The sequence below is a fragment of the Eumetopias jubatus genome, unplaced genomic scaffold (assembly GCF_037043125.1).
Source record: "Eumetopias jubatus isolate StellerSeaLion01/CBP00866 unplaced genomic scaffold, mEumJub1_p1.0 scaffold_8, whole genome shotgun sequence".
In the NCBI taxonomy this organism is placed as follows: domain Eukaryota; kingdom Metazoa; phylum Chordata; class Mammalia; order Carnivora; family Otariidae; genus Eumetopias; species Eumetopias jubatus.
In genome coordinates this window covers 61,382,583-61,403,313 of record NW_028274814.1, presented here as the reverse complement: position 1 = coordinate 61,403,313, position 20,731 = coordinate 61,382,583, and the positions used below count along the sequence as shown (strand labels likewise).

Below are 20,731 nucleotides of genomic sequence, written 5' to 3'. Positions count from 1 at the left end.
CTGAGTAGAGCAGATTGCTCTCCCTGATGTAGGTGCGCCTCATCCAAACAATTAAAGGCTTGAATAGAACAAAAGAGCTGGCCATCCTTTGAGTAAGAGAAAAGACAGTCAACATCATTAGTCATTAGGGAAATGAAAATCAAAATCGCAATGAGATATCACTTCACATGCACTAGGATGGCTATAATAAAAAATGTAAATAACAAGAGTTGGAGAGGATGTGGATGAATTAAAACTCTCACATATCATTAGTGAGACTGTAAAATGGTGCAGCCACTGTGAAAAATAGTTTGGTGGTTCCCCAAAAAGCTAAATATAGAATTACCATAGGGCCCAGCAATTCCACTCCTAAGTATGTACCCAGAAGAACTGAAAACATATATTCAAACAAAAACTTGTACATGAATATTCATAGAAGCATTATTTATAATAGTCAAAAGGAAGATACAATCAAAATGCCATTAGCTGGTGAGGGGCAAACAAAATATTGTACAACTGATTAGTGGCTGGCAGCGGCTAGAGGAAAGGTGGCATGGAAAGTGGCTGCTAATAAGTATGGAATTCTTTTTGGAGTGGTGATATATTCTGGAATTAGATTATGTGGATGGTTGCGTAATTTTGTGAATATACTAAAAGCTATCAATTTGTATACTTCAAAAGAGTGAATTTTATGGTATGTAAATTATATTTCAATTTTCAAAAATCACAGGACCAAAGAAAGGTTCATAATAATGTTCTAAGAGCCAACATTATGAAGCAAGCAAGCAAGTAAGCAAGCAAGGCAATTAAAACCATAGTAAAAGGAAATAAATGAGGAAAAATTAAATGAATGAAATAGAAAATAAACAGTAGGTAAAGGCAATTAAGTTTAGACTACTAATTGGGAAAAGGTGGTTTATTGACAAGAAAAAATTTATGAACATCCTACTAGGTTGATCAAGGAAGAAACAGACAACACAGAAATTAGCTGTATCAGAAATAAAACAGGAAATTCACTACATATCCTACAGATGTTAAAAAGGTAATAAAGGAAAATTATATAAAACTTTTGGCAACAAACAACTTATATAAAATGGACAACTTCCTTGAAAAACTCATATTATCAAAACCGATTCAAAAAGAAACAAAAAAATGTGAGCAGGCATAACTCTATTAAAGGAATTAAATTTATAATTAACCTTCCCACAAAGAAAATGCCAGATCCAGATGGCTTCACTGATGAAGTAATCATATTAATCTTACCTAAGATCTTCTAGAAAATGGAGAAGTTGGGAGCACTTCCCAACTCATTTTTGAGGTCAGCATTACCCTGAAACCAAAACCAGAAATATTGAAAGAAATTACTAATATGTCTTATGAAGACAAATACAAAATTCTTTAGTAAGGTAATAGCAATCTAAATTCAGCAAATAGATCTGAAAAAGACAATGACATCCCTCTCACCATTCCTATTTAACATTGTACTGAATATCCTAGCCCATATAATCAGGAAAGTAAAGGATACAAAAAGCATACAGATAGGAAAGGGTAAAGAAAACGAGTTTTGGGGGAATGGGGGTTTGTAAACAACATGGTCATCTCTTGTAGAAAATCTTAAGCAATCAACGAAAAAACTACTAGAACTAATAAGTGATTTTAGTAATGTCACAGAATATATATATATCATCTGCTATATACTAGCAATAAACAATTTGAAACTTAAAAATTTTAAATATTTACAACAGTATTAAAAACATGAAATACTTGGGAATCAATAGAACAAAGATTGTGACACTGATATGAAAACTATAAAATATTTTTTTGAAAAATTAAAGAAGACCTAAACAAATTGAGAGACATATCATGTTCATGAATTGGAAGACACAATATTGTTGATGTGTCAAATCTCTCCAAATTGATTTGTGATTTTAATGCAATCCCAGTCAAAATCTTAGCTGATGTATATGGAAATGCAAGAGAACTAGATAGGCCAAGACAACTTTGAAAACAACAGCAAAGTTGGAGTGCTCATACTGCATGAATCTAAGACATACTATAAAGCTAGAATAATCAAGACAGTGTGGTGTGGCATAAGAAAGACATATAGACCATTGGGGTGCCTGGGTGGCTCAGTCAGTTAAGCATCTGACTCTTGGTTTCAGCTCAGCTTATGATCTCAGGATCGTAGGATTGAGCCACGCATCAAGACCCGTGTTGGGCTCCAAGCTTAGCACGGAGTCTGCTTAAAATTCTCTCCCTCTTCCCCTTCCCCACCCCCTCTCCCCGCTGTTCATGCTCTCTCTCTCTTAAAAAAAAAAAAAGACATATAGATCAACAAAACAGAATACAAAGTCTAGAAATTGACCTCTACATATATAGTTAATTTTTAACTTAGTTTCCAAAGTAATTGTGTGTGGAAAGGATAAGCTCTATAACAAATGACATTGAAGCAATTAGATATCCACGTGGAACAAATACGAACCTCAATTCTTTATGCCATATGTAAAAATGAACTCAAAATGAATCATAGACCTACAGATAAAAATAAAGACTACATGAGTATAAGAAGAAAAGTGGGAGAATATCATTTGACTTTGGGTTAAACAAATGTTTTTTAAATGTGACACAAAAAAGCATGAAAAAGAGAATTTTAAAATTGGTAAATTGGACTTTAGCAAAATTAAAAACCTTGTTATTTAAGATGCCTTTGGCGCAGGTCATGATCTCTCAAGTTCCCCACTCAGTAGGGAGTCTGCTTCTCCCTCTCCCTTTCCCTCTGCCCCTCCCCCCACTAGTGCCCTCTTGGTCAAATAAATAAATAAAATCTTTCAAAGGAAAAAAAATTTAAAAAAATAAAAGATGTTAAGAAAGTAGCTAGGCAAACCACAAACTGGGAGAAATATTTGTAAAACATATACCTCATAAAAGACACATTCGGGATGTATAAAGAACTAGTATAAGTCAATAATAAAACAATCCAATTAGAAATATGGGCAATATCACTACCTACCTATTAAACCAACTAAAAAAAATTTAAAGGTGACAATACCAAAGGCTGACAAGGATGCAGGGAAACTGCATTTCTTATACATTGCTGCTGGGACTGTAAAATGGTACAGCCATTCTGGAAGTTTGGTAGGTTTTTGTGAAATTAAACATGTACTTACTATACAACTGAGAAATCGTACTCTAGGGCATTTATCCAAAAGAAAACCTGTATTTACATAAAAACTTGGTCATGAATGTTCATAGCAGCTTTATAAGAAGCTAAACACTGGAACAGCCCAAATGTCTTTTCAATGAGTGAGTGTTAAAACTGTGGTACCTCCTTCATACTAAGTGATACTACACAAGAATAAAAAAGAACCACCTACTGATAGGCACAACTTGAGTGAATCTCAGGTGAATTATGCTGAGTAAAAAAGCCCATCTCAAAGGGTTACATACTCTATGATTCTACTTATATAATATTCCCAAAATGATAACATTATGAAGGTAGAGAACAGACTCGTTGCTAGAAGACAGGGACAAAGGATGGGCCAGGGTGTAAATACAAACTGCATGAGGGAGTTCTTTTGTAGTGATAGAACAGTTCTGTACCTTGATTGTGGTGGTGATTACATGAATCTATGCATGGGATAAAATCACATAGAACTTCACACTCATGCGTATACACACACCCACATACCAAAAAAATAAAAATAAAAAATGCAGGTTTTTATGAAAAACCAAAACTGAATTAAGTCTGTTAATAGTAATATCAATGTGAATTTCCCGGTTTTGATCTGTGCTACAGGTATATAAGATGTCGCTGCTACAAAGCTGGGTGAGGGATACATCGGACTGATACTATTTTTGCAACATCCTATAAGCCTATAATTATTTCAAGATAAAAAGATGTTTTTTAACAATGAGAAAAGGTTCTGCACACTTCTCCAAAGAATATATATAAACAGCAAATAAGCACCTCACAAAATGTTCAACATCATTAGTTATCGGGAAAATGCAAATTTAACCACAATGAGATAACCACCATAAATGCACCGGGATAGCTAAAATTAGAAAGATAACAATACCAAGTATTGACAAGAATGTGGAAGTAACTTGATCTCTCATACACTGGGGAAGTATAACCATTTGGAAAACAGTTTGTCAATTTCTTATAAAGGTAGAAAAACAAAGGTAAGAACCATATGACCCAAATATCTAACTCATAGGTATTTACTCAAGAAAAATAAAATCTCTTTGACCTCGGCTGCAGCAATTTCTTACTAGACACATCTCCGGAGGCAAGGGAAACAAAAGCAAAAATAAACTATCGGGACCTCATCAAGATAAAAAGCCTCTGCACAGTGAAGGAAACAATCAACAAAGCTAAAAGGTAACCAATGGAATGGGAGAAGATATTTGCAAATGACATATCGGATTAGGGGTTAGTATCCAAAATCTATAAAGAATTTATCAAACCCAACACCCAAAAAATAATAATCCAGTTAAGAAATGGGCAGAAGACATGAACAGGCATTTCTCCAAAGAAGACATACAAACGGCTAACAGACACATGAAAAAATGCTCCACATCACTCATCATCAGGGAAACACAAATCAAAACCATAATGAGATACCACTCACACCTGTCAGAATAGCTAAAATTAACATCCCAGGAAACAACAGATGTTGTCAAGAATGTGGAGAAAGGGGAACCCTTTTGCACTGTTGGTGGGAATGTAAACTGGTACAGCCACTCTGGAAAACAGTATGGAGTTTCCTTAAAAAGTTAAAAATAAAACTACCCTATGACCCAGCAATTGCACTACTAGGTATTTATCCAGAGGATACAAAAATGCTGATTTGAAGAGGCACATGCACGCCAATGTTTATAGCAACACTATCAATAATAGCTAAATTATGGAAAGAGCCCAAATGTCCATCGACTGATGAATGATGAATGGATAAAGAAGATGTGGTATATGTGTGTGTGTGTGTGTATACACACACTATATATATATATATATATATATACACACACACACATATGCATATATATGTATATATATAATGAATATTACTCAGCCATCAAAAAGAATGAAATCTTGCCATTTGCAACGACATGGATGGAACTAGAGTGTATTATGCTAAGTGAAATAAGTCAGTCAGAGAAAGATAAATGCCATTTGATTTCACTCATATGTGGAATTTAAAAAACAAAACAGATGAACATAGGGGAAAGGAAGGAAAAATAAAATAAGATAAAAACAGAGAGGGAGGCAAACCATAAAAGACTCTTAACTATAGAGAACAAACTGAGGGTTGCTGGAGGAGAGGAGGATGGGGGGATGGGCTAAATGGGTGATGGGCATTAAGTAGGGTACTTGTTATAATGAGCACCGGGTATTATATGTAAGTGATGAATCACTATATTTCCTCCTGAAACCAATGTTACACTATATGTTAACTAACTTGAATTTAAATTAAAAAAAAGAAAAGAAAAAGAAAAATGTATATCCACACAAAGACCTATTCGTGACAAGTTCATAGCAGCTTTATTTCTAAAGCCAAAAACTCAAAACCTTTCAAATATCCATTAATAGGAGAGTGGACTAACATATAATATATCCATAGAATAGAATAATTCAGCAATACAATGGGTGAATCTCAAAAAACATTACACTGGATAAAATAATACAGACAGAGAAGAGTACATACTATATAGTTCCATCTATACAAAAGACTGGGAAAGGCAAATTTAATCTATAACAATGAAAAGAAGATTGGTGTTTGCCTGGGACCAAGGGGCAGGAAATAGATTGGGAATGAGCACAAAAGAAACTTTTGGGTGATGGAAATGTTCTGTATCTTGATTGTGTTAATGGTTACATGGGTATGAACATTTGTCACAACTTGTACTGTACATATAAAATGTATGCAATTTGAGGGTGTGTGCTAAACTATGCTTCAATAAAATTGATTTTTTTTTTTAAATAGGACCTTAAGATCTTCCTAGATTCACAAGAATAATGAAAGGTAAGTCAAAGGGAATAGTTTTAAGTCAAAGTGATTAATAGAATGATACTGCCATTAACAAGCATGTGTCTTTGAAGAGGCCCAAACTCAACAAGACCAAAATTAAAGACCTCCTTTCATCACTACTCCCAAAATGCTCTTCCTTGGGTGTTTCTTATCTCAGAGAATGGTATCAGCAGATAGGCAAGTTGGAAAAATAGCAGATGTTTTTGATATTTCTCTCTTCCCTTCACCCTCACATTCTCAAATCTGATCAGTTAACTCAAGCCTGCTAATTGTTTCTTCTAAATAGATTTCAAATGTGTTGGCTTCTCTCCATCTGCATTATGACCACACTAGTCCAAGCTTTCATTGTCTCTCACCCATACCACTGTAAAGCCTACCAAATAGGTCTCCCTACATATACTCTTACTCTGGAATTGGTCTGTACTCTTTGATTGCAAATGACAGAAATTCTATCCAAACTTGATTATTTAAAAAAAAAAAAAGCAAATATATTCATGGATCACATAATAAAGAGGAAGTGAACTAGATCTAGATGACTAGATCTATGGATTTGCCCAGTTTATTCAGGAATTCATCTTTCTTTCCATCTCTTACTTGTGCTTCCCTCTGTGTTGATTTGATTCTCAGATGCCTGTCCCCAAATGATGGAGGAGTTACTGATTTTTCCCTTGATGATCTGACCTGGTTCTTATAGGTAATAGTCCCAGAGTGACAAGGATTATCTCTTTCCTGAGAGTTTGAGTAGAAGTTCTGCAGACAATATTGATTAGTCCAACTTGTGTCATGTGCCCACCCCTGAACCAAACACTGAGGCCAGAAGAACAGGGAACTCTGATTATTTATATATTAAATGGGTTAAGTGCCCATCCCTGTGATGAGGGATGAGGGAGAGTCAACTCTACTCAAATCACATGGAAGGAGATCCCCACAAGCAGAGGGGTTCTGTTACTGGAAGTGGAGGAAAGGGACAGAGTGCTAGATGAAAAAAGAATTCTAACTATCGGAGTTCACTTCCATTCTCCTCACGGCAGTCAGCCATTTTACTTTAACTAATCCCTACATCCAACAAGGGGCTCGAACTCATGACCCTGAGAACAAGAGTCCGATGCTCTACCAACTGAGCCAGCCAGGTGCACCTATTTTAGTCTTTTTAAGTTAAATCTGAATCTCTGGCTTCAAATATTTCTACAGCTTTCTATTACACTTAGAATAAAATTTAAAATCTCCCACAAGGCTGAAAGGCCTTCGTGCTCCAAGTCTACCCCACTAGAGTAAATTTTGTCACTCTCCCTTCATTCTCTATTCCAGAAACCCTAACTTCTGTTGTTGTTGTTTGGGTTTTATTTGTTTGTTTCTTTAACACAACATGCTTCCTCACAATTCACGTCCTTTCCACTGGCCATGGATTCCCCTGGACACATCCATAGTAACTCCATTGAGGAACATCTAATCATTTTTAGAGCTCAGCTCAGACCTTCCTTCCTTAATGAAGTTTTCCTAACTCCCCAGATCAGGACAGACTTCCTCAGTTAAACTCACTCATGGCACCTGTGCATCCCAATTGTAATTATACAGTTATTAAGATAATTATTGCCTACTTTCTGATCTCTCCTGTTAGAATGTAAGCTCCATCAGAGCTGAGACTTATCAAGTCATTCACCCCTATAGTCCTAGCACCTAACCCAGTGCCTAGAAGAAAGCACTCAATTTTTTCCTCAGTAAATGAAGAAATTTTGTGAGGAAGCTAATAAATTTGGTTTTCAAGGCAAGAAGTTAGAAAATTTATAATAGATAATTATAAATATAAAAACTCCATGGTGAATAGAGTCCAATATTCCATGGGAATGTCTTTCCAAAAAAGAACAAATATCAAAATATCAAAAATGTATGTTGTTTCCCCAAATGAAGATTTATTGTGAATTGATGAATTTGGGAGTATAAAAGCCCTGGTCCATTCTGGAAGTATTTGCTGTCTGTACAACTAGAGCTTTACTTACAAGCTCATCCCAAACTGGAGCCAACCACAGCAGAAAAGGAAGGAAAAATATTTCATACAGAAATCTGAGGTAATTTTAGTTTTATTTACACAAGCCATTCACCTTAGAAACTGAAGTCAGATTTAGAGATTCAAACAACCCCTGTAATGAGTACATTTCCTACCATCCTTTCCCTTGGTAAACAGCTTTTAGAGACACTAACAGCACAGAATATCTTTCTGAGAAGAGCCCAATGTTCTGCGTCTTTTTTAACATCCTCTTCTCCTCCATACCCACTCTCTGCTAAACACAAAGGTTTTGCTTGTTTGGGGTTATTCTAAGCCTAAAGAGTACTTCTCAAGAGAGTAGTCTAAAGGGTGTTTCTGTATTTTCCTTCCTGAGGTGTGTGCAAAGGAAAGAAGAAAAAAAACAAAACCCTGCCACAGCTACACCCGCATTCAAAACAGTCCAACAATCATTTTTCTTCATATTTAACAGTGAGTAGCTAGAGTCCTAGAACCGTGCTTTAAAAAAGGAAAATGAGACTGATGTTTTCAAAAGCCAATGCTGGTTATAAAATATAGATACTTGGCTAATTTTTAAAAATATTAAATGTCCAAACAAAGGAAAAAATGATGGGGAGGAGAAAAAAGCACAAGAGAAAGGAAACAGCTGTGCTTTAGTTTTACTCCAAAGTTCAACAAAACCCTTACTAAATTTATAGTTTATGTTGTCAGCAGCAAATGAAAAAACCTTAAGACAAGGAAAGAGAAGCAGATGAGAAACCCTTAGAAGAGAGAGGTTGGGCTGGGAGGAAAGGAAAGAGAAGATGTGAGGCCTTCTTTGAAGCTAAGTTTGGACTTTTGTAGCTTATCATCCCAGAATTTTCTCCATACGCAAGCCACATGTGTTGCCTACTACATTTCCAAAGAACAACAGGGGAATAAAAGATTTAGCATGAGCTGAGAAATAGGTGAGTTTCTCAGCCACTTGTCCACTTGCCTTCTCCATGTTGAACTGTACTCTTCCCCTTTTTGCTGAACAGAGACAGTGGGGAGCTCACATAAGCCTAGACCTTGGACAACCACCATAAGCACATTGTAACATGTATGGCCTAAAAGTTCAGCAATGGAGGGAAGGCAGGAAGTACCATGCTAATCAGGCCAGCACAGGAGTAGATGTTCTGTCCATCTCATTTTTAAGTGTACCTGGGCTGGTCCTTCATTTTTCCAAACCAACCCTTTTTCTGCTTATTAATGCTTACAATCCCAGACTTAAAAAGTAAATCTTATGAAAGATAAGGCACATTTGGTTAAATCATTAAAATTGTGTATATCATTGACACTATAGTCTTGTTGAGAAAACAAGTTTTGATATGAAGGAAGGAGTGAGGAGGGAGGACTTGTGAAGGACCAAGAAAAAGAGCATAGAAGATCAGGCTAGGAGAAGGAGTCCAAGGTCTGGGTACTCCCAAGGTGTAGCTATTCTCTAAGATGGCAATGTTACAGATAAACAATAACACCCCATTCACACATAATTAAAACATCCGGTGGTACAATAATTGCTATATAAAAAAGAGGCTTCTTATGGAACCTGCGATTATAGCCCCAACCCAAAAAAGATTAAATTTCTTCTGGTTTCACCCATTACCATAATGTTAATGGGGTATTTTGGAAGCTCATCACGTATTATATGCATACTGCTATGGCTGAATTATATGCCCTTGAAATTCATATGTTGAAGCCCTAACCCCCAGTGTGCCAGTATTGGAAATGGAACCTTTGGGAGGTAATTAGGGTTAGATGAGGTGGTAAGGGTAAGGTCTGAATCTGCTAGGATTATTGTTCTTTAAGAAGAGATACCAGAGAGCCTGCTGCCTCTCTTTCTACCACAGGAGGATAAAGCAAGAAGGCATCCATCTGAAAGCCAGGAACCAAATTGGCTGGCACCTAGACTTTGGATTTCCCAGTCTCCAGGACTGTGAGAATTAGATTTTTGTGGCTTAAGTCTCCCATTCTCTGGTATTTTGTTATGGTAGCCCAAGCTGACTAATATAGATTTTGGTACCAAGAAGTGGGATGCTACTGTAACACATAAAAATGTGGAAGCAGCTTTGGAACTGCATATTAGGGTAGAGGTGAGAAGAGTTTTGAAGTACATGCTAAAAATATGGACATTAAAGGCAATTCTGATGACAGCTCAGAAAGAAGAGAATGAGAGAGAAAGCTTCCATATTCTTAGAGAATACATAAAGAAGAGTGAACAGAATATTGATAGAAATGTGGACATTAAAGGCCATTCTGGTAAGGTCTTGGAATGAGGAACAACTTCCTTATTGAGGAATTGCTGGAAAAGAGACCCTTGTCACAATGGGACAAAAAGATTGGCTGAATCATGTTTTATGTTTTGTAGGATGAAGAACTTACAAGCAATGAAACTGGATATTTAGCCAAGGAGGTTTGTAAACAAAGTGTTCAAGGAGCAACTTGGTTCTCCTGACTGCTTAAAGTAAAATGCAAAAAGGAAGGAGATGAGTTGAAGAAGGAATTGTTAAGCAAACAGGAATCTGGCGCTTTAGAAAATTCAGGCTCTCCATATTGCAAAAGAAAGAGAACAGTTGTTCTGAACAGAACCTAAGGGTGTGGCTGAACAACCATTAGATAAAAAGATCATGGGTGTGATTCATGGATTCAATCAGCCATCTCAGCAGAAACCGGGAATTGAAATGGGATTTTACTGGCAGAAACACTGGCAGCAGGAACTAATGGGGACAGAATAAACAAGACAGAATGAAGGAAGGCTGTCAGACTTCCTAGATCCTATAGAAACAGACCATAGAGCTATTTGGCTAAGAATGTGCACTGGTCTTCCAGAAAAGGGAAGAATGACCCCAAAGGCAATTCAAAGATCATCAGGGCTACTTCCTCTCTTCCAAAGGGTGAAGCCACCACTTTTGGTTACAATAAGCCAGATGGCCTCTGCCTGAAGTCTTGGGGATGGGGCTACCCTGCAGAGCCATGGGCTTGGGGCTCCCTGGAGCCTTGAGAGCCAGCCTTGCTTAGCAGAGCTTTAGGGGTGGGAACACCGTGTCAGTGGGTCCAAAATGTAGGACCCTGCCCCCGTGGGTCTGGAAGGTGGGCACTCAGCAAAAGAGATTAAGATTTTATGGAATTTACAATGTTAGGTTTGACTTGCTTGGCATGCCTCATTCTTTCTTTTCTATTTCTCTTTTGGAATGGGAACGTCTATCTTATGCCTCTCCCACCATTGTATTTTGGAAGAACATAATTTGTCTGATTTCACAGGTTTACAGATAGGGATTTTTAAATGATGCTTAAATGACTTTGGACCTTAGACTTTAGAGTGGATGCTGGAATGAGTTAAGACTTGGTGCTAACTGGATAGAATTACTGTATTTTGCATGAAAGAAAGACATGAATTTTGGGGGGGCAGAAGCAGAATGCTATGGACTAAATTGTGTTCCTCCAAAATTCGTATGTTAAAACCCTAATCCCCAGTACGATGATATTTGAAGATGGGACCTTTTAGGAGGTACTTAGAGTTAGATGAGGTCGTGAGTGCAGTGCCCTAATTTGACAGGATTAATGTCCTTTCCAGAAGAGACACCAGAGAAAATTCCCTGCCTCTCTCTTGACCATGTTAGGACACAGCCAGAACGCAGCCATCTGCAGACAAGAGGATTCTCATCTGGAACTGAATCTGCCAGCACCTTGATTTTGGACTTTCCAGCCTCCAGAACTGTGAAAATTCGAATTCTATTGTTTAAGTACCCAGTCTATGATATTTTGGTTATGTCAGCCCAAGAAAACTAATATACATATTAATATGTATTATATACATATACTATGATTCATAAATTGCCTCATTCCTACAGAAATAATAATAAGAATGTGTATGAGAATGTTCATTGCAGCAGTTTATAATAGAAAAAAAAGGAACAAAGCTATATTAGTTTCCTAGAGCTGCTATAACAAAGTACCATACACTTAGTTTAAAGAACAGAAATGTATTATCTCACAGTTCTGGAAGCTAGAAGTCTGATATCAAGGTATGAGCAGGACCATGCTTTCCTCTGAAATCTGTAAGGGAATCCTTTGACTCTTCTTAACTTCTGGTGGTTTGCTGGCAATCACTGGCATTCCTTGGTTTGTACTCCAGTCCTTCATCTTCACATGGCCTTCTCCCTGTGTCTTCATATCATCTTCCCTCTGTACATGTGTCTCTGTGTCCAAATTTCCTCTATTTATAAGGATGCTAGTGATGTTGGATTAGGACCTATCCCAATAACCTCATTTTAACTTGATTACCTCTCTAAAGACCCTATTTCCAAATAAGGTCACATTCTAAGGTACTGGTGGTTAGGATTTCCACATATCTTATGGTTGGAGGAGGACACCATTCAACCCATAACAACCAAAAAAGTTCATCAATAGTGGAAATGGAATTCTACACCCTATAATGGACCACTCTATAGTCATAAAGAAGAAAGGAATTTATAATAACATAGAAATATATACCATCTGGAATAGATTACTAAGTAGAAAAGGTGAGCATTTCAAACCAATATGTATAACATAGTCTGAAAGGCCATGGAATTCTTATCTGAAATCTGGATTTTGTTCTAATGCATCATTTGGAAGAAAGTTTACCAAAATGTTTAATGGTTGTTAAATTTGGGGAAAGGGTGAGGTTGGAGGGCAAAGGAGGTGCTTTCACTTTTTTAAATTATACTTCTTATTTTGAGATAATTGTAGACTCACATGCATTTTCAACAAATAATACAGAGATGTCATATACTCTACCCAGGTTTCCCCTCTGGTAACATCTCAAAAAAATATTGTACAATATCACAACCACAATATTGATACAGTGGTGATATAAATTATTTCCATCACCACAAGGATCCCTCAAGTTGTCCTTTTATAGCCACATCTATTTCTCTCCCACCCCCATATGCTCCTTAACCCCTGGCAAACACTAATCTTTTCTCCATTTCTATAACTTTGTCATTTCAAAAATTTTGTATACATGGAATCCAATAATAAGTAACCTTGGGGTACAGCTTTGTTTCACTCACGTAATTCTCTGGATTTTCATCCAGACTATTGCACGTGTTAATAGTTCATTGCTTTTCATTTCTGAGTAGTATTCCATGGTATGGAGATACCACAGTTTGTTTAACCATTCACCTGTGGAAAGGTATCTTTAAATATTTTCCAGTTTTGGACTGTTACAAATAAAGGTACTATAAACATTTGTCTACAGATTTTTATGTGAACATAACTTCTTGTTCTCTGGGATAAATGCCCACAACTGCAATATGTGGGTCATATGGTCATTGCATGTTTAGTTTTTTAAAACACTGCCACATTGTTTTCCAGGGTAACTATACCATTTTATATTTCCACCAACAAGTATGGAGTGATCGAGTTACTTGGCATTTTCTCAAGTATTTGTCATTTTCTATTTTTTTATTTCAACCATTCTGATAGGTGTGTAATAGTATATCATTGTGGCTTTAATTTGCATTTCCATAAGGGTAAGAGATGTTGACCATTTTTTAATGTGCTTATTTATTATCTGTATGTCCTCTTCAGGGATATCTCTCTTCATGTCTTGTTGGAGTGTTTGTTCTTTTACTGTTGAGGTTATAGGGTTCTCTATATATTCTAGATACTAATCCTTTTTTTTAAAAATATGTTTGGCAAACATTGTCTCATACCCTGCAACTTGTCTTTTCACTTTCTTAACAAGGTCTTTTGCAGGGGAGCCTGGGTGTCTCAGTCAAATGACCAACTCTTAATTTTAGCTTGGGTCGTGATCTCAGGGTCTTGAAATCAAGTGGGTTCCATGCTTGAGATTTTCTCTCTCTCTCTCCCTCTGCCCCTCCTCCCCACCCCCACTCCCTTGTGTGTGCACTCTCTCAAAAAAATTTTTTTTAAAAAAAACAAGGTCTTTTGCAAAGCAAAAGTTTTTCATCTTAATGAGGTCCATTTTATCAATTTTTCTTTTTATAAATTTTACTTTGTGTTTCAAGCCTAAGAACTCTTTGCCTAACCAAAGAGTTAAGAGCTAAGAGTTCTTTGATCACAAAGATCTATTTTTTCCTGAAAAGCTTTATAGTTTTACATTTGACATTTACTTTGTGGTCCATTTTGAGTTAATCTATGTATAAGGTGTGAGACTTATCAAGGCTCATTTTTTTTTGCCTATGGTTGTCCAATTGTCCAGTACCATTTGTTGAGAAGGATTTCCTTAATCCAATTGCTTTTTCACCTTTGTTAAAAATCAGTGAGGCAATTTCTAGTTTTCTTTTTCTGTTCCTTTGATCTATGTATCTATCCCTCCCCAGAGTCTTGATTACTGTAGATATATATAATAAGTTTCAAAATCAGGTAGACTGATTTCTCCCACTTTATTCTTCTTTTTCAAAATTGTTTCAGCTATTATTATTCCTTTGCCTTTCCATACAAATTTTAGAACAATTTTGCACAAATCCTTTATAATTCATTAGGAATTTTTATATGAATTGTTTTAAATCTACGTATTAATTTAGGGAGAATTGATACCTTCACTATGTTAGATCTTCCAATCCATGATCACAGTATGTCTCTCCACCTGGATTTTTTATTTCTTTCATCAGCGTAGTGTAGGATATAAGATAAATATTAAAAAATCAATTGTATTTTCATATACTAGCAATATTTGTATGTTTTTCTTATATCTTGTGACCTTGCTAAACTCACTTATTAGTTCTAGGAGTTGTTTTGTAGATTCCTTGGGATTTTATAGGTAGATAGTCATGTCATCTACAAATAGGGACAGTTCTATTTCTTCTTGTCTAACCTGTATGCCTTTTATTTCCTTTTCTTGCCTTATTGCACTGGTTAGAACTTCTAGCACTATGTTGGATAAGAATGGTAACATTAAACATCTTTGCCTTTCTCCCCATCTTACAGAGGAAAGCATTCAGTCTTCCACTGTTAAGTATAATGTTAGCTATAGGCTTTGTGTAGATGTTTGTAATCAAATAGAGGACATTCCTCTCTACATACCCATTTTTCTGAGTGTGTGCGTGTGCGTGTGTGTGTGTTATGAATGGGTTTTGAATTTTGCAAAAACACTTTTCTGCATTGATTGATATAAGGATATGATTTTCTTTTTTGTTAAAACCCATGTTAAAATTATGGTTTGTATTGATTGACTTTTCAATACTGAACCAGCCTTGCTTCCCTGGAATAAACCCACTTGGTCATGGTATATAATTGTTTTTATATACTGCTGAATTCTATTGGCTAATATTTTAAGGATTTTGCTTTTGTATTCATTAGGGACATGGGCCTGTACTTTTCATTTTTGTGTGTATCGCTTTGCCTGGGTTTGGTGTTAAGGTAATACTAGCTTCATAAAATAAATCGGGAAGTATTCTCTCCTGTTTTTGTTTTTTGTTTTTTTGTTTTGTTTTGTTTTGTTTTTTGGTTTTGGAAGAAGTGTATAACTTGTGTTAATTTTTCCTTTTTTGAAAATTTGATAGAATTCGCAATGAAACTATCTGAGCCTTAGACATATCTTTGTTGGGAGTTTTTCAGTTATAAGTACAATTTTCTTAAAATTTTGGAACCATTCAAATTATTTCATTTTGGGTGACTTGTGGCAGTTTGTGCATTTTGAGAAACTGGTCCATTTCTTTTATCAACTTTATGTTGTGTGTAGAGTTGCTTGTAGTTTTTCCTTATCCTTTTAATGTCTGCAGATTCTGTAGTTATAGTCCCTATTTTATTTCTGATATTGGTAACGTGTGTCTTTTCTTTTTTTTTCTTTATCAGTCTTGCTGGAGGTTTATCACTTTTATTGGCCTTTTCATTGATTTTTCTCTTTCTCTCTCTCTCTTTTTGTTTGTTTGTTTTCAATTTCATGGATTTCTTCTCTTTAGTCTTTCTTTCGTTCTGCTTGCATTGGCATTATTTTGTTCTTCTTTTTCTAGATTCTTGAGGTGAGAGCTGAGATTATTGATTTGATATTTTTTTCTCTTTTCTAATGTATGCATTTAGTGCTATATATTTCCCCCTCAGCTCTGCTTTAGCTGTTCTCTACAACTTTTGATATGCTTTATTTTCGACAGTGGGGGTCCCTCTGTTACTTCTGGACATGGGTGGGAGTTCCAACTCCCCAAGTAATCTCCAATAGCATCACAGCCTGTGGTCTTATTATTGTTCTGTAATGGTGAAAGTCCTGACTCTGTAACAGGTCTTCCCAACACTAACCCAGTGGAAAGGGGTGGGGAGTCCCTTTACTTCCAGAAAGGAGTTGAAGTCCAGTATCCATTGACACTGCAAGGGGTAGGGAACATACCTTACTGCCTACAAGAAAGGATAAAAGTCACAGCTTTGTGAGTCTAGAAAACTAGACCTCCCACTCAGCCTTTGTTGGCATAAAGTAGTGTTGAGCTACAGTAGAGTGGTTATTGTCTAAAAATTTGTCTTGCTAGGCTATCCTTTTCCTGATCCTTTGGCTAGAAAAAACAGGCTTTTGTCAAAGTTGTTTTGTTTTTATGTTTTTGTTGATATTCACAGTTCCTGGGTTGCCAGTTTTTTCAATTCCAAGTCTAAGATCTATGAAGCAAAAAGAAAACCCATAATACTTACCACTATGTAGTTCCTTGGGCTCTAAGGCCCCTAGTAAGTCTGCCTTTTTATCTCTACCTTTCACATCCTTCTTATGTTTGTTTTATATATAATATCCTAGTATTTCAATTATACATAGTGGGAGAACTAGGGAAAAAGATGTCCATGCCATCTTCCTAAATATTGGAATTGCCTTTTTACTTTTTACCTTATATAATAATTATTCTTTTGTTTACAAACAAGTGATTTTTGACAAGGTGCCAAACTACATAATGAGGAAAGGACAGTCTCTTTAATAAATGGTGCTGGGAAATCTGGATATCTGCATGCAAAAGAATAAAGTTGGACCATTACCTTACATCATATACAAAAATGAACTCTAAATGGATTAAAGACCTAAAGGTAAGATCTAAAACAATAAAATTCTTAGAGAAAAAAAGATAGAAAATCTTCAGCACATTGGACATTACAATTATTTCTTCAGATATGACACTAATGTAAAAATAGATAAATGGGACTAGAGCAAACTTAAAAACCTCTTCACACAAAGCCATGATAATCGCTCACTCTCACCCCCAGCCTTCCTGAGGCCTGAGATGCCAAGGGTGTGGGGGGCCATTCTGGCATCTGTCCACTCCACCCCCTCCCCACAGCAACATTACAAGGAGTGCAGGAGTAGCCCTCCCCGCCCTGCCTTAAGCTCTTCTGTTTTTGTGTCTGGTACTGAAGATTCTGGGCTGGGGATGGATAGGGGGAGGAGGAGGAAGAGAGGCAATTAAGGAGGTTTCCAAGAATAAAGGAGGGCCCCATTTGGCCAGACTTGCCCTGTGGAAGTGAGGGGTCCTGGGTGGTGGTGGGTTAGTACCCTGATGGCCCCAGGCACAGGACAAGGCAGGAGGCTTGGTGTAGGAGGGGTACCCTCTGTTCCTTAGCCATGCTGGGAAATGTTACACAATCATCTGTCAATAAAAATATAATTTAGATAACGTGCCATTTTCCACCTCCACTCAAATTTAACATGTATTCAGAAGGTATTCACAATGATTTAATTGACAAATTCTTATCCTAAATAGCTCAAAAATTGCTATCATCATTATGGTTATTCATTTTATCATTACTTATCGGTAGTAAATGATCTCTGGTTGGTTCCAAAAATCATGACACATTTTCAAAGGGTATTTCTCTATCATTTTTGCCTAAACCACAGCACAATTATTAAAAAGCACTTAAATAATCTGACTGAAGATTTAATTAAGTACTTGGTTTCTTAAATGAGGTTTGGAGATGTGCCATGGTTTTAAATTAATACCTCAGACTGAGCTATCACTTGCTTTTAAAGACTGTATAAATTCTAGCACATTGAGGCACTTGAAAACCAGGGAAACAATTTGTTCTATCATTAAATAAATGTAAATTTGGGATTCTCTTGTCACAAATTGTGTGATTATATTTATAATCAGTTCTTCTGAATATCCGATAGTTACTCAAAATGAGCAAATACAGGCTTAGCTCTAACCTTGGCCAAGTCGCTTAAACTAAAAAAGATGCAGTTTTCTTTTTAAAATAGGAAGAACAGGGGTGCCTGGCTGGCTTAGTAAGTAGAGCATGTGACTCTTGATCTCAGAGTTGTGAGTTCAAGCCCCACGTTGGTTGTAAAACTTGCTTTAAAAATACATAAATAAATAAAATAGGAATAATAACTTCATATTACTCTGTCTCACACTCTGTGTTTCACAGAGTGAAAGCACATATAATATTGTGGGCAGAAAGTTCCCTTCCCTTCCCTACTTCTGTTTTCAGATATCACTGAACAATCAAGAATCAGAGACTGATTTCCTCAAGGATATTTATCTATAAAAGTAAAAATCATAACATTTCTTGGAGAAACCCAGGAAACACACCTTAACCAAGTGATCAAGGGTAAGATCACCAGTTAAAGACATATTGATATTATGTGTCCCCTGAAATGATACACAGAGAAAAATACAAGGTCACTTCTGGGGTATTCATGACAAAAATGCACAATGTCAATCTAATCTTGAGAAAATACCAAACCAACCCAAAATAAGAGACATTCTCCAAAGCAACTGACCAGTACTCGTCAGCGATGTCAATGTCATTAAAGACAAGGAAAGAATGAAGAATTGTCATACATTGAAGAAAACTAAGGATACAAACAACTAAATTTGGTATGGAATCCTGGAATTTAAAAAAGGACGTTAGGGGAAGAACTGGTGCAGTTTGAATAAGTTTAGCTTATAGTATTATAGTAATGGTAGTGTCCTGGTTTTGATGATTATACAATGGTTATATGAACTATTAACATTGGGGGAAGACAGGTGAAGGGTATATAGGAACTACATACCTATCTTCTATTTGCAACTTTTTTTAAGATTAAAATGATTCCCAATAAAAAGTTTAAAAGGAAATATCAGAAAACAAATTCTTAACTTTTTTAAAAAAGATTTTATTTATTTATTTGACAGAGAGCGACAGAGAGAGAGTGCGAGCACAAGCAGGGGGAGCAGCACACAGAGGGAGAAGCAGGCTCCCCGCTGAGCAGGGAGCCCGATGTGGGACTCGATCTCAGGACCCTGGGATCGTGACCTGAGCCAAAGGCAGACGCTTAACTGACTAAGCCACCTAGGCGCCCTTAACTTTTTTTTTTTTTTTTGGTAGAAAAGGAGGGAAAGAGATCCTAATCGCTATCAATTGAATTGTGTTCTCCCAAAATTCATATCTTGAAGCCATAACCCCCAATGTGAGGATATTTGGAGATGGAGTCTTTGAGGAGTAATTAGAGTTAGATGAGGTCATGAGGGTGAGGCCCTAATCCAATGGGATTAATTCTTATAAGAAGAGGAAGAGCACTCTCTCTCCCATTCTTCTGTCTCTTTCCTCCCTGCCCCCAACCGAAGCATGCACAAAAAAGAGGTTATGTGAGCATGATGGCAGCCCTCTACAAGCCAGGAGAAGAGCTTGCCCCAGAGCCCGACCAAACTAGCACCCTGATCCAGCACTTCTAGCCTCCAGGATTGTGAGAAAATAAATCCCTGTTGTTTGAGCCACTGAATCTATGGTATGTTGTTACAGCAGTCCAAGCTGACTAATTGGTGATTTATATACCAAAGTGTCTCTCATATAGTTCAGCTCTATAATCATGTTCTATAGATCTCAGTTATTTCCTAAGGTTTTTGCCATTTATTGGATGCAGCTTTGCTCCTACTAAATAATGGAGACTCAGTGGGCTCTAGCTTATCACTCCTGGGTCTGTTCTTGATAAATAAGGGGCCTTTTCTCTCAGTTTCTTCCCAGATCTATTCCCTGTCCTGCTCTGTGCTCCGGAAGAATAACCTCTGTGGTAGGAAACTCCTCACCCCTACCTCGGTCTCTTGCCCTTTCCCTTTTAGTTGGCAGTGTCGATTCCTCCTGCTTATGTGTTACCTCATCCCCTCTGGCCGTGGCTGGTCCTTCAACAACCGTACTTCTTGCTAGAGGTCATGTCCAAGATCACCACTCTCATCAGCTCTGATAACACCCTTTCCTCTCCTGCCCTTCAGATTTCTGCTGTTATTAATCCCTGGTGCCTGAACATCTCTTATTGAGTCCCTTAATCCCTTAAACCATTCACATCTCTGTAAATAATCATTTTAATAAATACTACTTTTTAAAAAAAGTCCACAGTTATGCAAGATGAGTAAGTTCTGAAGATCTAATGTATAGCATGGTGTCTATAGTTAATAATAACACTGTTACATAGTTGAAACTTGCTAAGAAAACTGATCTTAAAATGTTCTCACCACAGATACACACACACACAAATCAGGACTATGTGAGGTGATGGATGTGTTAATTGGCTTGATTGTGGTGGTCATTTCACAATATATACATATATCAAACCATCACACTATATACCGTAAATAGATAAAAATTTTATTTGTCAATTATACCTCAATAAAGCTGGGGGGAAGACAATCCCAGATGAGTACGCTGCCCCTTTTCTGACAGAATTCTGATACAGATATGTTACTCAAAATCATTGGGGATTTTTAATACGCTTTCTCTTTCCTTCCTTTTTTCTTTTTCCTGTTTTCTTTTTTTT

General features: G+C 36.6%; 1 protein-coding gene across 1 annotated transcript in view; it reads left to right on the top strand.

Annotated features, from left to right (window-relative positions):
* Positions 1-20,234, top strand: part of LMNTD1 (lamin tail domain containing 1) — a 139,445-nt gene extending 119,211 nt beyond the window's left edge. The window contains exon 9 of the mRNA XM_088025709.1: positions 20,040-20,234. Coding sequence (XP_087881835.1) covers positions 20,040-20,234 — 195 coding nt within the window. The remainder of the gene's footprint in view (positions 1-20,039) is intronic.
* Positions 20,235-20,731: the final 497 nt, after the last annotated feature.